We start from the raw sequence: 21,103 nt of genomic DNA on the forward strand, positions 1-21,103 counted from the left end.
ATATTCTTCTTTCAGACGAATACAGTCGGAGTAAAATGTCCTGGTTCTTCCATACTTTACAATGGCAGTGAATTTGTCCATTCCATAAAAGTGCATCTATATCCATCATAAAAGTGCTCCACATGGCTCCGGGGGGTTAATAAAGGCCTTTTGAAGCAAAGCGATGAGTTTGTGTAAAAAAAAAAATCATATTTAACACGTTACAAAGTAAAATTCTAGCTTCCGGACAAACAAACATACGCAGTCTTGTGTCCAAAGCGCAACTTTCGCAACTTGTGACGTCATAAGTATAGTGCGCCATGACGTTAGTGTAAATATCAGCAGTATGTCGCATTACTCGCATAAGTTTTGCTTTAGACTTAAGTGAAATTCTTTATAAAGTTTAAAAAATTAATATTTTTCTTACACAAACGCATCACTTTAGAAGGACTTTACTAACCCCCTGGATGTGGATCACTTTTATGATGGATAGATGCATTTTAATGGACTTCAAAACAGAAACGACCATTCACTGCCATTATGAAGCTTTTTTTTATATAAAAAAATGATTGTTTTCGTCTGAAAGAAGAATGTCACCTATGACTTGAGGGTGAGTAAATCATGTGCTAATTTTCATATTTGGGTGAACTATCCCTTTAAGGGTGACAATATAATTTTAAGGCAAGAAAATACAAGAAAAAACTACTGGGAAAACATCCAAAATACACTTTTAACTGAATCTTGAGCACTATATATCTATTTGTGTCTGTGGATTTCAATTAGTCTTTATTTGTAAAGGACGTTTTCTCAAAATTAGTTCCTACATTGAGCCAGAAATCTCCGCTTCAGTAGCACTTACATACACCAAACTTTACAGTTTTATTCTCATCTATATTTTGTAGGTTTTTTCAACGGGGTTTGTTCATTTATAATTTTCCTGACTTTACAACATTTTATTCCTTAAAAAAAAAAAAAGTATTTCTTTTTGGCTGTTGACAGTATTTTCTGATTTGTGGAGTGATAAATAATAAGAGATATCCAAAATGAAACAAGAATTCTGAACCTGACTTCATTCAATGTTTAGATTTTTGTTCTAGAAATGTATGCAAATTAGTGCGTAATTAGATAAAACCTAATTTGCATAATTAAACATAACATTTCAGAAAACTTGTAATACATTTTTTTTTATCCTATTCAACATGGGGTGTCTTGCCTTAAAGGTGTCACATATTTATTTATCCGTGTGTATATCTATCAGTGTTGGGAGTAACGCGTTACAAAAGTAATTAATTACTGTAATGCATTGCTTTTTGCTGTAACGCGGTAATGTAAGGCATTACAGGGGGGAAAAAAGTAATATTTTACTCGGTACAAATGTCAGTAACGCGCGTTACAAGCATTGTTAGTTAACCTGGAATAAAGTGGTAGTTTTGTTTTTCTTCATACAAATTCGCCAAAATCACCGCGAGATCAGCAGAGGAGAAACGTCCGCGCAAAATGTTTCACTTCCTGTACGTTAATCAGACAGAGCCGAGATGAGTGAGCCTGCAGCGGATAGTACATTCTCAATCTCTACAGCGAGAGAGGGAGTTTCTGCTTACCAGTCGCAGTGGTCCAGCGCCGTTTCCACGGTAACTCTGCGCCGCGGCCGCTCCAGTGTTTGAAAGCGACATGAATGTTCAAAGTTCACGCGCACGGCCATTGATTAAACCACGTCAAAATCATGCAGCTTTTACAAACATCTAGAATTAGAACATTACTTAAATAAAAATCTCATTAATATTAAATTATACATTTAAAACTGATTTTGGAGATCTATGACTCGTTCATAGACCAAATGGCCTATGCCCACACTACTGCAGTCACTCACAATAATGATTAAAAATATATATATATATATTTGGCTTAGTTATTATTCATTAGTTATTTTTATTTTTGCTAAAGTTTAAGTTTAAAGTTTACCCCGGGCTTAAAGTAAAAAAGATGTCTGTACCATGCGTCCATGCAAAGTACCATGGTAATATTTGAGGTACCATGGTTATATCTGAGGTACTAGGGCATGTACCATGGTAAATCTGAGGTACCATACTATGTACCATAGTAACATACTGTACAGTATAGTACTTCAGATATTATCATGGTACCATGATAATATCTGAAGTACTATAAAGTATGTACCATGGTTATATCTGAGGTACTATGGTATGTACCATGATAGGTATCATGGTAAATCTGAGGTACCATACTATGTACCATAGTAACATCTACAGTACCATGCAATGACCATGGTACCATGATAATATCTGAAGTACTATATAGTATGTACCATGGTTAGATGTAAGGTACCATGGTACTTCCATATGGTACTACTATGGTATACCATGGTATGTACTATAGTACATCATGGTAAAATTTCTTATGGGTCCAAGCTCAGTCGGATACCACATCACCTTCTACTGGATGTGTAATGAGCTAATTGAGCATCATACGCTACATTTAGATTGCCAAATCCATATTTGCAGTTATTTTGGTGAGAGTAACTTAAAAGTAATGCAATAGTAGTGTAATGCCTTACATTTTAAATACAGTAATATTGTAATGTAACGAATTACTTTGAAATGACAGTAACAAGTAATAAATAACGCATTACTGTTTCGAAGTAACTTGCCCAACACTGATATCTATATTCGATTACACCCATGAACATCAACATATTTCTTCCTTTATTCATTAATAGTAAATGTATTTATTACAGGAAGGGGAGCTTAAAATGAGAAACGCTCAAAAACATGTTGCGTTGTTATTCCTCACAACATGTGCCAAGCCTTTCAGAATAAGCATTTACAGAAATTGAAATTGGGACAGTTGCAGTGAAAGGTAACCAATGTTTTTTCTCCACCATCTGCTTCCAAGATAAGGACAAATGTCAAATTATTGTGAAATAGGCCAGCAACACGAGGAAGCTGTGGTGAAAGAAATGTTTCAGCATTTATTACACGATTTTCATCTTGGTGATGAGACACAAAAAGCTTCCTCTTTAATACTTTGTGTATCTAAGAGAGCAACGGTTTTGGTACTTTCCATCTGTTGCTTTTCTTTGCTCAGTAAGGTGTCATGGTCACTTTAATCTCTGGAACCTGCATCTCTGCTCATATATGATGAATACATCCCAGTTCTGTCTGGAAGGATACTGAAATCGTGGTTCTCTCTTTCTCTCATTAGGGGTGTGGCATACGCTTTCGTGTTGTAATCAGAGGCAAACTGCAGAAAGACCAGAAAGACAATAACTGGATTCATTATCCTATACCAACAGCAAACCACAAAGGTAAGAACCAGTTCATTTGATCAATGTGTAGGCTATGCCAAAATCCTGTGTCAACTGAAACAACTCTAATGGGTAAAAGGAACTGCAGTTTTTTTTCTTGCCCTTATTTGTAAGACAAATAGAATTGTTATTAATTAACGCAAAAATGAAAATTTTGTCATCATTTATTTACTGACCCTTAAGTTGTTCCAAACCTGTGTGAGTTTCTCTCTTCTGTTAAACACAAAAGGAAGATAGTTTAAACAATTTTGGTAACCAGACAGTTGACGGGACCCATTGACTTCCATCCATCGTATGTTTTTTCCTATGGAAGTCAAAGGAATCCATCAACTGTCTGATTAACATTCTTTAAAATATTTTCTTTTGTGTTCAGCAGAAGAAAGAAACGGTTTGGAACAACTTGAGGGTCAATGAGTAATGGCAGTTTAATTTTTGGGTCTATCCCTTTAAGATCTTCTTCCATTTCACTTGTGTGAGAGTTTGAAAGCTTTAACCTGAGGATGTTTTTTTTGTGTGTGTTTGTGACTCCTAAATTTTATTGCCAACCGTGTGTGCTGACTCAATGTTTAAGTTTTCAGATGTTTTTCATAAGGTGATATGTACAGTCCTTTGTCTTATTTTGGTCAGTTCATAGCTACATTGTTCTAAAGCACCTTTACAGAAATGAGAAAACTAAAGAAGATAAAGGAAAAGAAAAATCATGTAACCCCCATGAGCCACCAAAGGTGAAAGTGGAACAACTTACAAGAATATTTAAGTAGTCTAAATGAGGAAGAAATTTTGGGAGGAACAAAGACTCTGCGGGAAAGCCCTTCTATTAGAGCTGGCTTTAACCGGAACATTATGACATTTCCAGAAATTTTAAGAACATTGAAGACCAAAAGAGATGGCATGGAGCTAATGCGCCTTGGGATGAAAATAAACATGTAAATCAAACAATAACACTTAGTTTTGCTTTTGTCCATCCTTCTCTTGTAATAAATCTGCGTGGTCTTTTGGCCAGCAGAGGGCAATATGTAACCCTCTAATCCATTGAACAGCTTGAGGTCACACACAGTGAGTGGTTTGTGGGACAGGTTATTTCACATATTCACATAAAAATAACTTCTCTTCCAAATCTAAGCCATTCAGCCTGAATAATGTCGTTTTATTTATAGAATGCATTAGCCTAATAAAAATGTTGCTTGGAGACATGTTTGACTTTAAATGAGTGTTTTATCCCTCTTAATCATGTCGAACTCCAAAATCAAAGTTTATGATTCATAATTTACTTTTAATAGATAAATTCTGTCCTGGGGAAATGGAGAGTGAATTGGAACAAGATCAAGAAGCTACCACTGTGCTTTATTTAAATGAAAGTACAAACATTTCAACCACAGGTATAGTTTCTCATTCAGATTTTCTATGGTCTGCATGTTTGTGATCATGACATGTCTTTCCAAGTTGTGTTGTGATCATTTTACAAGTAATTGTTAAGGATTTTCTTAAAATTAATTGATTTGAGGTCAGTAAAATACTCTTTTTTTTTTTTTACAAAAACAATTATATTTCAAAGAAATTCAGAAAAATAAATAAATAAACAACCGCATCATTGCTTCCACAAAATTATTAAGCAGTACAACTGTTTTCAAGGTTGATAATGTTTAAGCAACAAATCAGCTGAAGGATCATGTGACGAAAGACTGGAGTAATGGCTGCTGAAAATTCAGCTTCATCATCATAGAAATAAAATGAATCTTAAATCTAAAATAGATAAAAAATTAAAAATAGTTATTTTAAATTGTAATAATATTTCACGATATTACTGTATTTGCAAATAACATGTCTTGGTGAGCATAAGAGACCAAACATTTAAAAAAAAATCTTACTGACCCCAAATATTTGAACTTATTTAAAAGTATTCTTAATGAAAAAATATGAATTATATTAATTGTTTATCTTAAAAAAGTGATTATTTTGAATAATTTTGTTCCTGAATTGTTGCAGTTGCGAGCTTGTGCAACAGCCTGCAGTGCTACATGGTCCTGAGCACACCAGAGAAGAAAGCTATTGGCTCAATTTGCTTTCTAGCTGGTCCTGTGACTTTCCTGGAGAACATTATGGTCCTGCTGGTCATTGCAAGCTCCGCCACTTTGCGCAGACGGCCATCATACCTGTTCATCAGCAGCTTGGCACTGGCTGACACTTTTGCCAGCTGTTTCTTCACCATCAGTTTTCTAGATTTCCATCTCTATAGTAAAGACGACGGCGCTAATATCTATCTGTTCAAGCTGGGTGGCGTCACAATGGCCTTCACGGGCTCTGTGGGAAGTCTATTGCTGACAGCACTGGACCGTTATCTCTGCATCTACCAGGCTTCCAATTACAAGGTGCTACTGACATGCACAAGGGCCAAGCTCGCTATAGTATTATTATGGTGTGTAACGATTATAATTTCATTCCTTCCTCTGGTCGGTTGGAGGTGCACAACCTGGTTGGATCCTCCGTGTTCCCGTCTTTTCCCCTATGTGGATCATCACTACCTGGCCTGCTGGACGGGCCTGCAACTGGTGTTACTCTTCCTTATCACTGTGGCTTATGCCCTCATCCTGTTGAAAGCAAACCGGCATGAAGCAGCTATGAGTGGACCAAAGTTGGGCAGGCAGAGCATAAAAGGACAGGCTCGAATGCGAATGGACATTCAGCTCGCACGTACCTTCAGTCTGATCCTCCTAATCCTCGCGGTCTGTTGGTTGCCTGTCCTATCCTTTATGATGGTGGATGTCATGGTGACCCTTACAAATAAACAACAGCGAATGTTCGCTTTCTGTAGCACGCTTTGCTTGGTGAACTCGGGCGTAAACCCGCTCCTATACGCTCTACGCTGTCGAGAGCTAAGGGGGGAACTGTTAGCACTGCTCAAATGTTGCATGGCATGCAGGGGACATACTTTGGGAAACACATATAGCATAAGAAATGAAAATAGTTCCGGCAAAAAGAGCACGGATCAGGCAGTGAGTGACAGTAATCCAGATACTATTTCCGAGAGTGTAGACAACCAGCAAAACAGCATACAAGTTTCATAAAGTTTTATTTATGTAAAATATTTTGTTCATTATTTTCATCCATTTTGCTGGTCAGAAGCTGAAATATTCCACAAAATGTAGTTCTTCTTTATCATAGTAGGCCTTGCAGTTACATTGTTTTGTGATAAGAATTTGCAGGATATCATGTAAAGTGTGGAAAATAGGAAAATATGGAAGGAAGAAGTTGGCATACTAATAAGAACTTTAACATGAGCAAAACATGCTTATAAATTAAAGGAACGTACAAGGTCAGTGCGTAGTATAATGTGGCTATTGTGATCAGCTTTTGATGTATAATACTGTTTCTCATTTCTGAGTGCAATTATCTATTTAAGAACTCAGAACAGCTGAATCACTTGCTACATTTTGTCCCAAACATAAAAGATGCCAGTATATAAATTGATTACACTGTGAAACAAAATACCTTCAGCATTATTGATGACTACAGGCAAAAACTTTTTCACCTCTCCTTTTTGGATAGATTGTACAATATGCTTTGTAGCACTACATTCTGTTATACCCATTTTCTGCCTTTATCACATGGTCTTGGCTGTATGTCTTACTATATCACGATGATAATTGTTATGATACACTAAGTACATTATTATATGTTGCTTTGGTAAGAAAGAGTCTGCTAATAATGCACAATCCAATGTAATTAGTGTACTCTTATATTGACTTTAAGGTCTTTTGCATAATTGTATGTTCAATAAAATATTGTATGCCATACTGTTACATTGTTTAAGAAACCATACTTACACTTAAATCTGACCAGTTAATTGACCGATACATCATTAAAAACACATTTTCCTGAATATTATTAACCCTCTTGATGGCACAGTTTGAGGATCTTTTGAGATTATTGTATATGTAATCAATTAGGCCTACATTATTAGCTTCCAATATGTTTTACATTTTACAGTATTTTCATTAGATGAAGTCAAAATTGACTAATTTTGGAATATAAAAGTGTGTGATATTCATATGGTGTATGTAATATTATATTCAAATACCTAACACTGCGTCTAAACAGAGGTGTTAAGAGACAGTGAGGAAATTATTCCTCATGATTTGAAAGACTGCTTTGATGGCTAACACAAACAAACACCAACATGCAAATCCTCCAGAAATATGGTCTTTGGCCAAATAAACTCAATTAATATTGATCAGAGTCATATGATTGTATGGCACCAATCAGTATTAAGCTGTTCAAGGAGTGGAGAGTGAAGTTTTTTTTTTTTCTTAGAATGAAATCCAAACACTAGTCCAATATAAACTGAAAGAGTTCAGTGAGCATATAAATATATTGTTTAAATTAGAAAAACAAATATTGACGAAAAAAGAGCAAATATTATACATGAATAATATTAAGCAAATATTATACATGAATAATATTAAGCAAATATTGTACATAATATATTAATTTTATATATTTACCTATTTATTATATCCATAATGGAGATAGATAATGATCGTACATCTTAAAATATGAAATATAATATTCAAATATTTAGTACATTTATATTAAAAGATATTATTTTTCTATGCAAATAGCCTCCACATAAATGTCGGTGCAAGAGGCCTGTTTATACAGGAAAAGCTAAACAATGCCAAGCATAAACCCGAGTAAGTATAACTATCACTTTCATTATTATTAATAATCGTTTTGATTTGGAGCAGCAGCACATCACTGGAAACTATGTGGAGAGAGGGCATTAACATAATCCACTACTCACGGGTTGGGACGATTACCACTGTAGTAGATGTACTAATAAAGGGCAAAAAAATTAACATATAGCCTATATTTTTGGAATATATTTAAAACCACGTGAATGTTTTTGTTGCTTAGTAAACAAAATAAGTTATGATAGAACTTTATTTGAGAAAAAACAAACTCGTTTATAACATTTGCCCTCCCCCGCCTCCCCGCGAATGGTACAGTCCTCGGCTGTGTCGGTTTAGCATTTTTGCTACAAATCTGGCACTTGGTGTTTAAACCGGTGTGCGAACAGAGGGGGGGCCGCCGATATCGTGCGAAGCTCAATAAAACCCCCTGAAAAAGTCGAATTAGAAAAGGAAATCTGAGAATTTTATTATCAAAAAAGGTGCTATTTTACCGTTGTTGTTTATTGTCGCATTAAATCAGCGATCATGGCTTGTGGCGCGACGTTGAAGCGATCTATGGAGTTTGAGGCCCTTCTCAGCCCGCAGTCCCCCAAGCGAAGGAGGTGCAATCCTCTACCGGGGACTCCGACTACTCCTTCCCCGCAGAGATGCGGTCTTCGCCCGTCAACAGAGAGCCCGGCACACTCGATGTCGCCCCAGTCAATGGGTGGAGAACACAGGCTAACTCCAGGTGAGAAAAAATGCTTGATTCTCGCAATTTAACGTTGGTTTGTTTGACATGGAGGAGGGGAATGGGGGTTGTTTAATCTCAGCTAACCAGCTAACGTTAGTGGATTTTTGAATTTCGACAGTCCGTTAATTTAATCCCCCCCACCAAGCTGCTTTGAGTTACGATTTGAATGTATAATGCTGTTTCTTAATGGATGGTATGGTTGTGGTGGGTAGTTGGTATGGACTGTAGTTACCGGTAATTATGCAGTTTGGATGAATAGCTGTTTTGAGCTCGACTAGCTAGGCTGAAAGCGGCCGCTAATTCAGACTAGCTGACACAGAGCTTCATTTAACTCCCATGGCTTAGTGTGAACATACACATAGCCATCAACCATTACTACCGAAAACAATACACATGACAATGTTTTTCTACAAACGTCTGGCCTGGATGGTGAACATTTATCTCTGCCCTCAGCCAGTTAACGTTATAGTTTACCAGCGGGATTGAACCAGTATGTTCAAACAAAGAGGAAAGGTGGGTATGTGCGCAAGGGTGGATTGGCGTTATTTATTTTTGATTTGACAATATTATTAAGTGCATGTGTTCGTATTGTGTGCACATATACATCAAATAATCCAGGCTACATTTTTCCACGTCAAACAAACTTCCAGTAATTTGATATTTAACATGGATAATTTCGTCAATGTAACGTTGGTCTGTCAGTGTAACGTTACTTGCACTGCTTTTATCCGAAAATGTTGGACCCCTTGGCGAACCCGACCAAATCCTGCTTTTTAGCGATTGTAAAACGGCTAACGTTACAGCATTTATCGCAAGTAATACAAATCAATGACGCCACATTGAATAAATGGGTAAACAATGAGTGACATAAATAACAAAAGTTCTGAGCAAACTCTATCACTTTGCCATCATCGTTAATTTCTTAATTATAGGTACTATAGGGGTTTGTTTGCATCCTCATTAGTAGGAATGAGAATGTAAGAAAACGGATGGTTTAGTTTCTGATTTTTAATGATTCCAATTCCATTAACAATCGTTGTAGTACTTTGGAGGATATATCTGGTGCTGCTATAAATATCTGTTCAGACCAACGTTTTTACGCTTGCAGTGTTTTTTTTTAAACAGATCTCTAACTGTTAATCTCTTTTCCTTCGCACTGCTCTTACATAGAACTACAACTTGGTGGCATTTACAAAAACATTAAGTGACAGTCAATAGCAGGGGAAGAATACAGAACTATTTCTCTAGTATTTAGTTTTGTTTAAAATGCATAGCGAATGCAGAAAATATTGTTTGATTTTACATTGACAAGCAGATTAGAAACAGAACAGGCATTACAAGTGGCATTAAACGGAAGTTGCAATGGTCATTCTTTAATTTAGTTCTGCCCCTGACTAAAGATTTTTCTAGTCAACTAATAGCCTAGTCGTTCATTTAAGGCATTAGTCGACTAGTTGCACATTTATGATGATTTGAGTTTCAGGGTTGAGAATGAGATATTCTGTTACATTGTTCTACATTAAAGGTAAGCACTAAACCACTAAGTCCCTTTCAGCAACAACTGTGAAGTTGACGACGCAGACTCTCGTATAGAGAAATGCATGTTTAACTAAAACATGTCATGCAGGAAGTGCTGTACTAATTTAGCTTCCACACTCCGCACGATCACTTGGATATGCGCCTCATAAAAGCCCACATTTATTTAGGTTCTAGCCTAATTTATGAGAGAGCGGTCATGTAAAGTAGCTAATGTTAAGCTACTAGCATGTTTCAGATAAGCCATGTTTGATGTCGATTAATGAAAGGTGAACATTTCCTGCCTGACATAGGCCCTGTCCCAAATGGCACCCTAAACACTGTCCTCCTATGAGTCCGCGCTTTTGTGACGTAACGCAGCTTTGACTGTCGGGAAGAAGTCTACGGCGGAGGTCGCTACAGTGTGGGCTCTGCAAAAGCGTGCATCAGCGGCGCCAATCGACCGCAAAGTGAAATCGGACACCCTGACAAATCGTACACCCTGTGGTCTTGTAGACTTATTGCACACATGTACGCAGCATCCATTGTAAGTGCATGAAGTGTGTCATTTGGGACAGGGCCATAATTACGATCTATCCATCGGACTGCGTGACTTTAAAATAAAATTTGGTCAACTAAGCCTCTTGATGACTAACGTCTAGTCGACTATTAGGGGGCAGCTCTACTGTTATTCCCTATTGTGACGTATATTCAAGTGAAACTGCTTCTCGAACAAGAAAAATAGTGTAGGGTGGGACTTGATTTTTTTTGTCCATCTGGAATTGATTGGATCAGAGGTTTGTTTTCTATTGTAAACGCGTCATCACAGATATGTCATGCAAGTGGGAGGGGAAGTGGTTGTGATTAAAGATTATGAGTAGAGGTCGACCAATATTGAATTTTACAGATAACAATAATTACTAGGTTGGACCGCACTGACCGATAATTATTATTTATTTTTTTAAATGGACTACTTTTTAAAATAAAAGTTAAAAATAATAAATATCATACCATGATTTATTCATGTTAGTTCATAGTGCATTAACTAAAGTTAACAGCTACAACTTTAAAATTGACACTATCCAAATATCTACATAAATTGTATTGAAATTACTCATGTATATATTTGACTGCTCTCATAATGGTTGCAACCTGGGAAAATGATCAGTAAGTTTTTTTTTTTTTGCAGATAACTGATTGTTCCAGCAATCGACCTCTTATGCGGGCATAGGGATGCAAACGATTAATCGACGATCGATTAATTGTCGATAATACATTAATCGATCAAACTTATCGATCATCGATTAAGCAGGTTCATGCGCGTGCGTGCTGCTCAACCGCGAAACACAAGCGAGCGCGTCGGAGTTATGTTTGCTTCATCATGACTCAGTTTTCGTGTGCATTCGCAGCCTTTTGTTTTGTGCAAATGTAAGTTGTAATAGTTTATTATGTGTAGCCTACGCCTATCTATATCTGATTTATCTCATATTGGATGCATTTGGTTAAGAATTGTTGAAGCGTGATCTTTAGCGCGCGCAGTTCAAACGGCAATGCACGACTAATAATGACTATTGGGACTGTCATATTACATAACATTTATAAAGAGAACAATAGTGTAATAAAACATTGTGAAGTATTTGGGTTTAGTTGCCGTGTCGCGTTGTTCCAGGAAGAGCGCGTCCACAACATGAGTCATTCTGAATGGCACGTAACTCAAGTTCACTTGTGCATTCACGTCATTTTGTGCAGATATAATTTGTAATATGTTTATTTTGTATATATCTGACTAATCTCATATAGGTTGCGCTTCTTTGAGTTAAATAACGCGCTAGCAAAGTGCTCAACGGTTATTCATTCAGCGAGCGCCGCTCAAGCAGCAATACACGACTAATAATAACGATGATTAATTTGGGACTGTCATATTACATAACATCAGAAAACTATTTTATTAAATCGTTGTGAATTCATTGGGTTTAGTTGCCGTTTCAGTGCACGTCTAACGTAACACACTGCAAGCACGCATCTGAGGCGGCGTTGGTGACACGTTGTATTATTAGTCGTTATATTTGATTATTAAATAATTAATTTAATTATCATTCACATCGAAACATTTTACAATCCTACTAGCCCTTTATTTGGATTAAAAGCCATTCTCATTCATTTGGTGAGTAACATAGCGTTTTTAACAAACCCTGTCATGTTGTTGGCCATATGCACTGCAGCAGACGCATAATTGATCGTTAATTTAAATTACGATCGATCATGGGAATTTGTGAAAATTGACATCCCTTCAGTTCTATATTTGAAGTTTCCAGGTCTAGTAATCTTACTGTTACCTTTCTCAGACCAAGCATCAATAAGTGCTGCTGCTAATGTTTCAAGTTTTACCAGATAGATTATTATATGTAGACTTAATATAGTTTAGGCTAAGCCTACCCATATAGATTTTTATTTAACATTTATTTTATGTTGCTTAATGTTTGCAACAGGTGAGCCAGTGCACAATTATTTTTTATGTATCTTAATTTTCTGTGCATAATTTATTTTGTTAAACTACATAAATGCCATTCTGTACCGTATCCCAACTGTTAAAATAAAACATAATTTGAGCAATATAACATGCATTTTTGTTCAGTATATAAGCAATATTTAGCTTTTTATGTTAGACACATGATACCGTGAGAAATGTACATTCTCAGGAAAATAGCCGCTTATCAGTTAATCGTTAACCGATCGATAGGGTCAATCAATTAATGATTAATGAATTAATCGATAATTTGCATCCCTATGCGGGCATATTCCATAAAAAGTAAAGAATTGTCCATTTCATGGTGACTAATTCACTAATCACTGAATGATGCATAGGTCTTTTTGCTGGTTCCCCTCGGACCCCAAGAGGTCGTCATTTAGAATGCCTCATATCTTTTTCTAGGTTATCAAAATTGTACAATTAAATTAACTGGTGGTATTATAGTGACCTGTGTGTGACTATGCTTAGCTTGCAGGTTAATGGGGTAGTATCATTTGCCAAGTTAGCTGGCAAATATGCTGATAACATACAGTAGTGGTTTACAAACTAAAATAAATAATCATTTGTTTAAACAAACGTGAGCTAACTGAAAGAAAAAAACAAGAAATTATTGTCTTTAACTAACTATTATGTGAATTGTGACGTAATTTGAAAATTCATATTTACAAAGTGAAATGACAGTCAATTTTGTAGGATTTCTAATCGGGCACCATATAGAGTAGACATTTTATGTTCTTTCAGCCAATGGAATTGCTTTGGTCTCCTGGGGGTTAGGATTTTGCTTGACACTAGCTAGACAAACATCACTAAAATAATTGGGTTTAGTGTTTTTTGTTGTTGTTTTTTGGGGCTTGTTCTTTGTTTCCAAGCCTGCCCATCAGTTCCCTTGTTAAAATAGCAAGGATGGAATGTGACTGGCCCAATTTGGTGTTTAGTAGTCTTGCCTTTGTAAAACCAAATGCCCTGTTTGCTTTCATAGAACAACCCTCTTTATCATCCGTATTTAGGCGTGTGTCTCTAGATAGGCACATTTGATTTTGAATAAAATCTTCCATCATCAAAGTCTTCCATCAGCAGCTCATAGTTTCTTATTACGAGCCAGTGTCTGATATTTCAAGCTATGTCTGAAGTAGCTTGACCCTGTTTGTGCTGTGATAACTCATCTAACATTCAAACACAAAAGCTTTTTGCTTCAGAATAATTAACGTCTGTAACACACCAAATCCTAAACAAAGCGAATCAAGCTCCCCGCAGGAACACACCCTGGGCTTGAGCTCCTAGCTCGAGGGCGCTTCCTGCCAGTTTGGGTTTTTCAAATTCCCTCCTCGACAGTGAATAAGATGCCTCAACTCTACACCCACTTACACTCCCCTCCCCCAGTCCAGTTCATCCCACACCTCCATTGTAGTTGTATTATCCCTGTTCTGTGCTTTTGGGCCTTGAATCACTTCCCATCCTCACTCAGGAAGCCACAGTGATTGATTGCTTGGTTTGACCATATAAGGTTACAGTTGCTAAGTAACCTGTTGTACCTAGTCTTAGCATTTGGCAGCATTTGATACAGGCGGAGGGATTTACCTGTCATTCAAGGGGTCTGGCGTTGCCCATTGACTAAGTTTGTGTATCTCTATGTTTCTGAAACGGATTATTGCGTGATCTGAACTTAATGAGTTAGTGCACATTTAATTTCTTATTTCTCCCCCTTGTTTTATTCAAAACCTTTTAGACTTTATTCTGCAGTAGGGCTTCAACTAACAATTATTAGTTGCAGCAACAGATTAGACAATTATTTCATTAATTTAATGGAAAACTCCATGATTACTGACATTTTTTTTTACTCTATTACGAAATTGTTACATGTTGCTTTTTACATCTAACGTCAGAATTATTGTTCTCCTTGCTTCTGCCTACCTTGTTCATTAAAGGGTGTGAAGTCTTGCTGTCCTGTCAGGACAAGCATTTCTTTTCTAACATTAACATATAATTGTGAACTAAACCAATAGGAAGTGTGAAATAACCCATTAAGATTTCAGATATTATGCATTGAGGTTATGCATTGAGGAAAACGCGTCTCAAACACTAAGCGACAAGCACATCCATCAAAGCACATGACAGGGCAAGCAGTGTTAAAATATTTTTGTTTGAAGCGCGTAATATGACACATTCTCATGCTTAGATCAGCTTGGGTCATGCACTTTCCCCACAGCAGTCCTACACTATTTTCCAGATGTTTTATGTCCATAGAAATGCGTTATTCACTGCTGTAAAGACTGGCAGATGTTTTCCGTGCATATTGCGCAGACGTAATGAAGCGATTTTGATTAGTTGTTACAGCCCTAGTCTGTAGAACACAAGAAAAGAACTGCTTTTGGCCATGCAATGAATGGCTACAAAACAGCATTGGACTACATTGGCTCCAAAAATGAGACATTTAAAATATTGTCTTGTTTCACTGACGAACCTTATAAGTTTGTAACAACATGAGGATGAGTAAATTTTTTTGGAAAACTGTCCCATTAAGTCTGGCTTATTTTGTGTGTCTGTTTTGGACCGAAACCTTTCAGTCTAGATTAGCAACACTGTTGTCAACATTTTAGTACCTCTATTGTAGGGGTTTCTAAAATCTGCCCTGGAGGGCCACTGTCCAGCAGAGGTTAGCTCCAACTTTCAATTCAATTCAATTCAAGTTTATTTGTATAGCGCTTTTCACAATACATATTGTTTCAAAGCAGCTTTACAGAAAATGCATTTCAAAAATATACACACAAAATACAGTTAGTTAATCATAAAATTTAGGGCATAACATATTGCCGGCGTTGGGTCGTCTCTTCACAGGCGTCGAGTCGTCTTGCCTCAACAAACCTGTCTGGAAGTTTCTAGTATGGCTAGTTAGACCTTGATTAGCTGTTTAATTTGGGTTGGAGCTAAATTCTACAGGACATTGGGCCTCCAGGATCATTGATTGGACACTCCTGCTCTTGTTATAAAAACCTTTATTACAGGACTTGTACAACTCAAGGGTGAGCCTTTGGTTCTGGATACTCATTTCTAGAGTGAACACTGGGTTTGGTTGTGCTTCCCAATAACAGTTCTTTATTGGCCATGCAAAGCTGTGTTTATACAAATAAAAACCAATCAGATGAGACTGCAGAGGAGACTTCCTGTGCTTACAATGCAGCCAAGGCACTGTTAGGTTGTAGCCACACTGCATGCTTTGCTGGAATGCATTAGCGTCAAGATAGTTGCCACCCCTTGATAAAGCTGTGAAATGTATTTGTTTCTAAGATGCATCATCACGATGCTGATGTGAACGATTTCAAATCGATGCATAAAAGCCTATGGTTTTGATCCTTTTTCCCCCTGTCCTTTAGTTAGTTGAAGGCCAATGCCTTTAGAAGGGGGGGAAACTAAGCTCCACACCCAAGATAAGTGATGCAGGCGCAGCAGATAGATGTGCCCTGGTTTTTGTCCACCCTTGAAGCTTTAAATGACCTACATTGAGGAAGCAGAGACGATCAACCTCCCAATACTAATTTTTGTGATCGAGTTAAGATGATTTTAAAGAGTTTGGCTCATGGAAGTCATGCAGGTTTCTAATAATCAGTTTTGAGTCATCTGCTGGTGTTTAAAGATTTGGACGGGGGACTAAACCCAACCCAGTTTTTCTATAAAGGGACTCTGGAGGTTCCTGGTTTCATTGCTGCCCTCCGCATTGCAGTCCCGTCACCCAGATTCGGTTACCAGAAATAAGCCTGACCCTCCACAAAGCCAAACGAAACTAACCTGCATCCCATTTTTCCCCTAATGTATTATGTGTTGGTGACGTTGTCAGTGTACCATTGTGGCTGATTGTAAAACTGAAGTGAAACTTATTTCTTCACACTATTTGTCATGGTACCCATGCTGGAAGCAGGATATCCTCTGTGCATTGTGTGCGCCTGCTGAAGTTAAGCCAGTGATTGCTGTTGTTTTTCTTCACCTCATTTAAGATGATTGAAAATAGGCCCCGATATTCTCTTGGCAAAGTAATTTTTTGCTCTCTCCTTGGGGGGCAAAAAGAAGTTAAAGTACTTGAGGTGCACTGTTAGTGAACATCCCGACACCTACCATGCTGCAGAGAGCGACTTTTAGATGAATATGTAAATGTGCTGCATGCTTTCTGCTAGGGCTGCACAATTAATCGAATTTCTAATCGTGAATTTCTGTGTATCGCTTCACTGTATATAAAGTGCAAAAGAAACTTATAAGCATGCTACGTCGTTACGCTGTAAATTAGTAAGTCGCGAAATAAAAGTAAAATACCAATACATTACGTTACTGGTACGTCGTGTGTTCGCTGAGAAGGATTTTGCATGCTGGAATGATGTTAATTCTATTCACCAGGAGCAGTTTCATTACCGGTTCTTGTTAGTAATGTGTATTCACCATAACTGTCATTTTGCCATAACCCCAAAATGCCACTATTTTCACTTTGTGTTATTTGTTATATTTTTTTATATGATTGTGTTGGCTCATACCAACATTGTTAATAAACAAACTAATACAAATACAAAACGGAAAACTAATAGGCTACTATACAAACAGTTTGGGACTGTTATTTAATAGCTTTATATAGGCCTAATGTTTATTTATCAGTAGTCTTTCTTTACTAGTCATATTCTTACAGTGTGCATGTTAAGTAAAGGGAGACAGTACGTGTGTGTAAATTTTTTTTTTTTTGTAAACCTGTATTATATGCATGCATGCATGTGTGTGTGTGTATATGTAAATTGTGATCGTAATTAATAATTGCAACTACATACACACACTGATTTTTGTCATTGTGCAGCCCTACTTTCCGCTCAATAACAAAATGAACACTACAAAAATGACAGCAGTGTGAAAACCGGGGTGAAGAAAGCTTCTGATAATGGAAATGTAGAGATGTTTGCACGAGCTCTGCAATTCTGCACTTAAATCAAGTCACATTTATTTATATAGCACTTCATACAATATATTTCTTTAAAGCAAGCACCTTTACAGTAAAGAGAGAAAAAAGTGTGCATTTCTGACCTTGATGTACTGAACAGAACAGGTCTGCCACCAATAAGATTTCCATGTCAAATAAGGGACCAGGTGGAGTCCCAGACTACACTACCAATTACATAATTGTCATGGACCAATTGGAAGTTTTAAGATAAATTTCCCCGAAAAGTTTGCTTTGGCAAAACTTTGGTGTGCTCACGTGCTATCAACACCCGGGTGATGACGGCGTAAATGACTGGGCATATTAGAGCATACAACACTCGCATTGAAAAACGTTTACAATGAGTAACTGTTTTTTCCACTTTTTAAAAAATTGTTATTGTTGTAATGTTATTGGGAACCCAGATTATGTATCAATCGACAGAAACATGCATTTGCATAACTCTTTTATGCGTTTTAAATAAACCATATTAGCCTATAGATGCGTCTTCAGATAGACAAACCGCGTGCTAGTGTGTGCCGAACCTGAATGATACTATAGTCTTTTCACCTGACAATGTTTCCACTCATGTTGATCCATTTGTTAAAGTTTTGTAGTCATTTAGTAAATTATTTTTGATCAAAGTAATTCCAAACTTCGCTATGCTTGGAGGCAGATGATATTGTGATCAAATACAATCTTAACAAGCTCCGCAGCGCCACCTAGTGCATTCAGTTATAAGTTTTATTTCACTGCATTTACGGCCAGCATATGTAGCAATTTTAATAGCATTTTTATTTTTTTAAATAATTTATTATTCGACTATTTGTGCACACCCCTAGGGGAAATCTTTTTTGAAATGTAAAAAGTGTTTAAGTCTTATGTAAGCTGAATTAACACCTTTCTCTCGATTTGTCTTCCTTTGACCCCAACAGAACAGATCTTCCAGAACATCCGTCAGGAGTACAGCCGCTATCAGAGACGACGGCAGTTAGAAGGGGCCTTCAACCAGACTGAGCCCTGCAGCTCCACTGATATCCAGAGCTCCAGTCCCGCCCTTACCTCCCCCAGCTCTCCCACAGGTCAGTCCACTGAAAACCTCATGTCCATTCCATTGAGATGCTTACACCATTTATCAACCTTGTTTTAGACCAGGGATGCCCAATCCTGCCCAATCCTGGAGATCTGCCTTCCCACAGAGTTCCAGCACACCTGTCTGTAATTAAGTGTTCTTGAATATCTTTAGATGTATTTGATTAGGGTTGGAGCTGCTTTTTGCTGGACAGAATCTCTCTAGGAACAGGATTGGGATCCTGGCTTTAATTTCAAGTGTGCATTGTGAAGATGCAGTGTGTTGAGTGTGCAGAGTTATTCAGCAAGGATCTATTAAATTGCCATAATCAAAAGTGACTAAGACTTTTTTTCTTTTTTTTTAAACAAATAAATGGGTTTTCTTTTGGACTTTACAAAAGAATCTTGAAAAAATATATAATTGTTTCCACAAAAAATATTAAGCAGCACTGTTTTCAGCAGTTTGTGATTTTTACTATACTTTACTTTTGATCAAATAAATGCAGCCTAAGTGAGTAGGATTGGTTATCGTTTTAATTTTAACTATTCCGATTCTTATCGATTCCAATAGATATATTGCAAATTGAATGTAAAATGACATGGTCAAGAATGGATATTCAGAGTTGTGTGTGTTTTTAGGTGCCTCATCATTGAAGAAGGATCAGCCACTGTTCACGCTGAGGCAGGTTGGCTATTTGTGCGAGCGCCTTATCAAAGATCACGAGGAGAAGATGCGTGAAGAGTACGAACAGATACTGAACACAAAGCTTGCAGGTACCTAAGGTCTTTCTTTGACTAGTATCAATATTAATTTAAATTTATCCCCCCCCCCCCATTGTCATGTTTTCTGGTTTCACTATTATGTTTATGGCTGAATTGTGTTAACATGCCATTTCTCTTCCTTTTCCCCTTAAGAACAATATGAGTCCTTTGTGAAATTCACACAGGATCAGATTATGCGAAGATATGGCGCCAGGCCTGCAAGCTGTAAGTATAGTAACTTCCTCTATAAGCAAGCAATTAACATTGTCAAATTATTGGTTGGTTTGTTGCAGTTAAAAATAACAATCAGTTGGTCCAAATGCTAATTATGGTCTCTTTATTTTCAGATGTGTCTTGAAGAACAGTATAGATGGTACTAGCCTCCCCTCAGCAGCCGGTTACTATAGAGAACCAGCCCCCTTCGTTTCATTTGAAATTTCCTCCTTCCACTTTTGAATCTTTTTTCCCCTTTAAACTGCTTGGGTGCCATGGTCTATCCACATTTAACTCATTTTTATTGCTGAACTGTTACTGATGGCCCAACTCCAAACATGCATATCTAGATGCATTCTAAGGAAGTTTAATCTCTAAGAATTTGTGGGAAAATGTCAAACTACCGCTGTAAAAAAGCTTGGCTGATGCGATCTCTCTGTTTAATGTAATGTGACTGACCTGCAGCAGATATACCAGACTCTCCCTCTATCCTTCAGTCTGTTTTTTAACTCCAACTTTTTTTCTTTTTTGACAAATAAAAGATCTGTGATAAGTCATCATTTGAATTGATTCTGTTCTTTCTTGCAAATAATTTGGAATGAAATTGCAAAGGTTTGTGTCGCACGTCAAGTGTTTGGAAAGACATGATTGTGAGTAGCTAATGACAGAATGTCCACTTATGGCTTTCTGCTTTGGAACACAAAGACCCCCTCATGGATTTAATAATAATGCTTCACAAGTTTATAAACCTTAAATGTTAAATCGCCATGAAAGTGGTTCATAGGTTCATAAACCTGGAGTCATATGATAGCCTTGTGTGAGAGAGAAATAAAAGTATTTTTTAACTGAAATGTAATTCTTGTAGCGTTTAATTCTGGTCCTCATATAAAGCTTTTGAATTGCCCTAGAAGACTTGGAATAGTCTATGCGGCATGTAAAACGCTCAAAAAACTTTTTTTTTTAAAGGCTTATGTGGTCACATTTATTGTCATAACATAGAAAAAATTATGACTTAAAATAAAAAAAAATCTAACATTATAAATGTACTATTTCAAATTAATGCTTTTCAGTTAAACTATTCGTTAAAGATTCTTGAAAAAACGTAACATGATTTCCACAGCACAACTGTTTAATATTGATTTGTGTTCCAAAGCAGCAAATTAGAAGGATTTCTGATTGGTCATGTGACTGAAGACTGGAGTAATTATGCTGAAAATTCAGCGTTGCCATCAAAGGAATAAATAACATAAAAACATTGTTTTCTGCAGAAGGGACGTGGTACAGGTTTTAAAACGAGTATGAACAGAATTTTCATTTGTCAGTCTGAGTTTTAAGAAAC

The 21,103-nt window shown here is 36.9% G+C and overlaps 2 protein-coding genes across 3 annotated transcripts; both read left to right on the plus strand.

Annotated features, from left to right (window-relative positions):
* Positions 1-369: 369 nt before the first annotated feature.
* On the plus strand, positions 370-7,045 carry cnr2 (cannabinoid receptor 2). Of its 2 annotated transcripts, none has more exons than XM_079626939.1 (4): positions 370-589; positions 3,202-3,304; positions 4,585-4,683; positions 5,291-7,045. In XM_079626939.1, exons 3-4 carry the CDS (start codon positions 4,605-4,607, stop codon positions 6,367-6,369), a joined length of 1,158 nt encoding a protein of 385 aa, XP_079483065.1. In that variant the 5' UTR covers positions 370-589; positions 3,202-3,304; positions 4,585-4,604; the 3' UTR covers positions 6,370-7,045. The 2 variants fall into 2 exon arrangements, with proteins under 2 accessions (XP_079483065.1, XP_079483064.1); XM_079626938.1 differs by lacking the exon at positions 370-589 and adding an exon at positions 2,740-3,088.
* Positions 7,046-8,058: 1,013 nt separating this feature from the next.
* Positions 8,059-20,612, plus strand: akirin1 (akirin 1). Its single transcript, XM_079625256.1, has 5 exons — positions 8,059-8,725; positions 18,654-18,800; positions 19,429-19,563; positions 19,705-19,776; positions 19,899-20,612. The coding sequence occupies exons 1-5, from the start codon at positions 8,521-8,523 to the stop codon at positions 19,907-19,909; spliced, it is 570 nt and encodes a 189-aa protein (XP_079481382.1). The 5' UTR covers positions 8,059-8,520; the 3' UTR covers positions 19,910-20,612.
* The last annotated feature ends 491 nt before the right edge of the window (positions 20,613-21,103 follow it).

This window comes from Phoxinus phoxinus (assembly GCF_949152265.1).
Source record: "Phoxinus phoxinus genome assembly, chromosome: 10".
NCBI classification, from domain to species: Eukaryota; Metazoa; Chordata; class Actinopteri; order Cypriniformes; family Leuciscidae; genus Phoxinus; species Phoxinus phoxinus.

Coding starts and splice junctions, on each gene's coding strand:
- cnr2 (XM_079626938.1), top strand. CDS start 2,903: ATGTCAAATTATTGTGAAATAGGCCAGCAACACGAGGAAGCTGTGGTG. Junction 3,089..3,201: donor GCTTTTCTTTGCTCAGTAAG/GTGTCATGGTCA, acceptor TTCTCTCATTAG/GGGTGTGGCATACGCTTTCG. Junction 4,684..5,290: donor TACAAACATTTCAACCACAG/GTATAGTTTCTC, acceptor GAATTGTTGCAG/TTGCGAGCTTGTGCAACAGC.
- akirin1 (XM_079625256.1), top strand. CDS start 8,521: ATGGCTTGTGGCGCGACGTTGAAGCGATCTATGGAGTTTGAGGCCCTT. Junction 8,726..18,653: donor AGAACACAGGCTAACTCCAG/GTGAGAAAAAAT, acceptor TGACCCCAACAG/AACAGATCTTCCAGAACATC. Junction 18,801..19,428: donor CTCCCCCAGCTCTCCCACAG/GTCAGTCCACTG, acceptor GTGTGTTTTTAG/GTGCCTCATCATTGAAGAAG.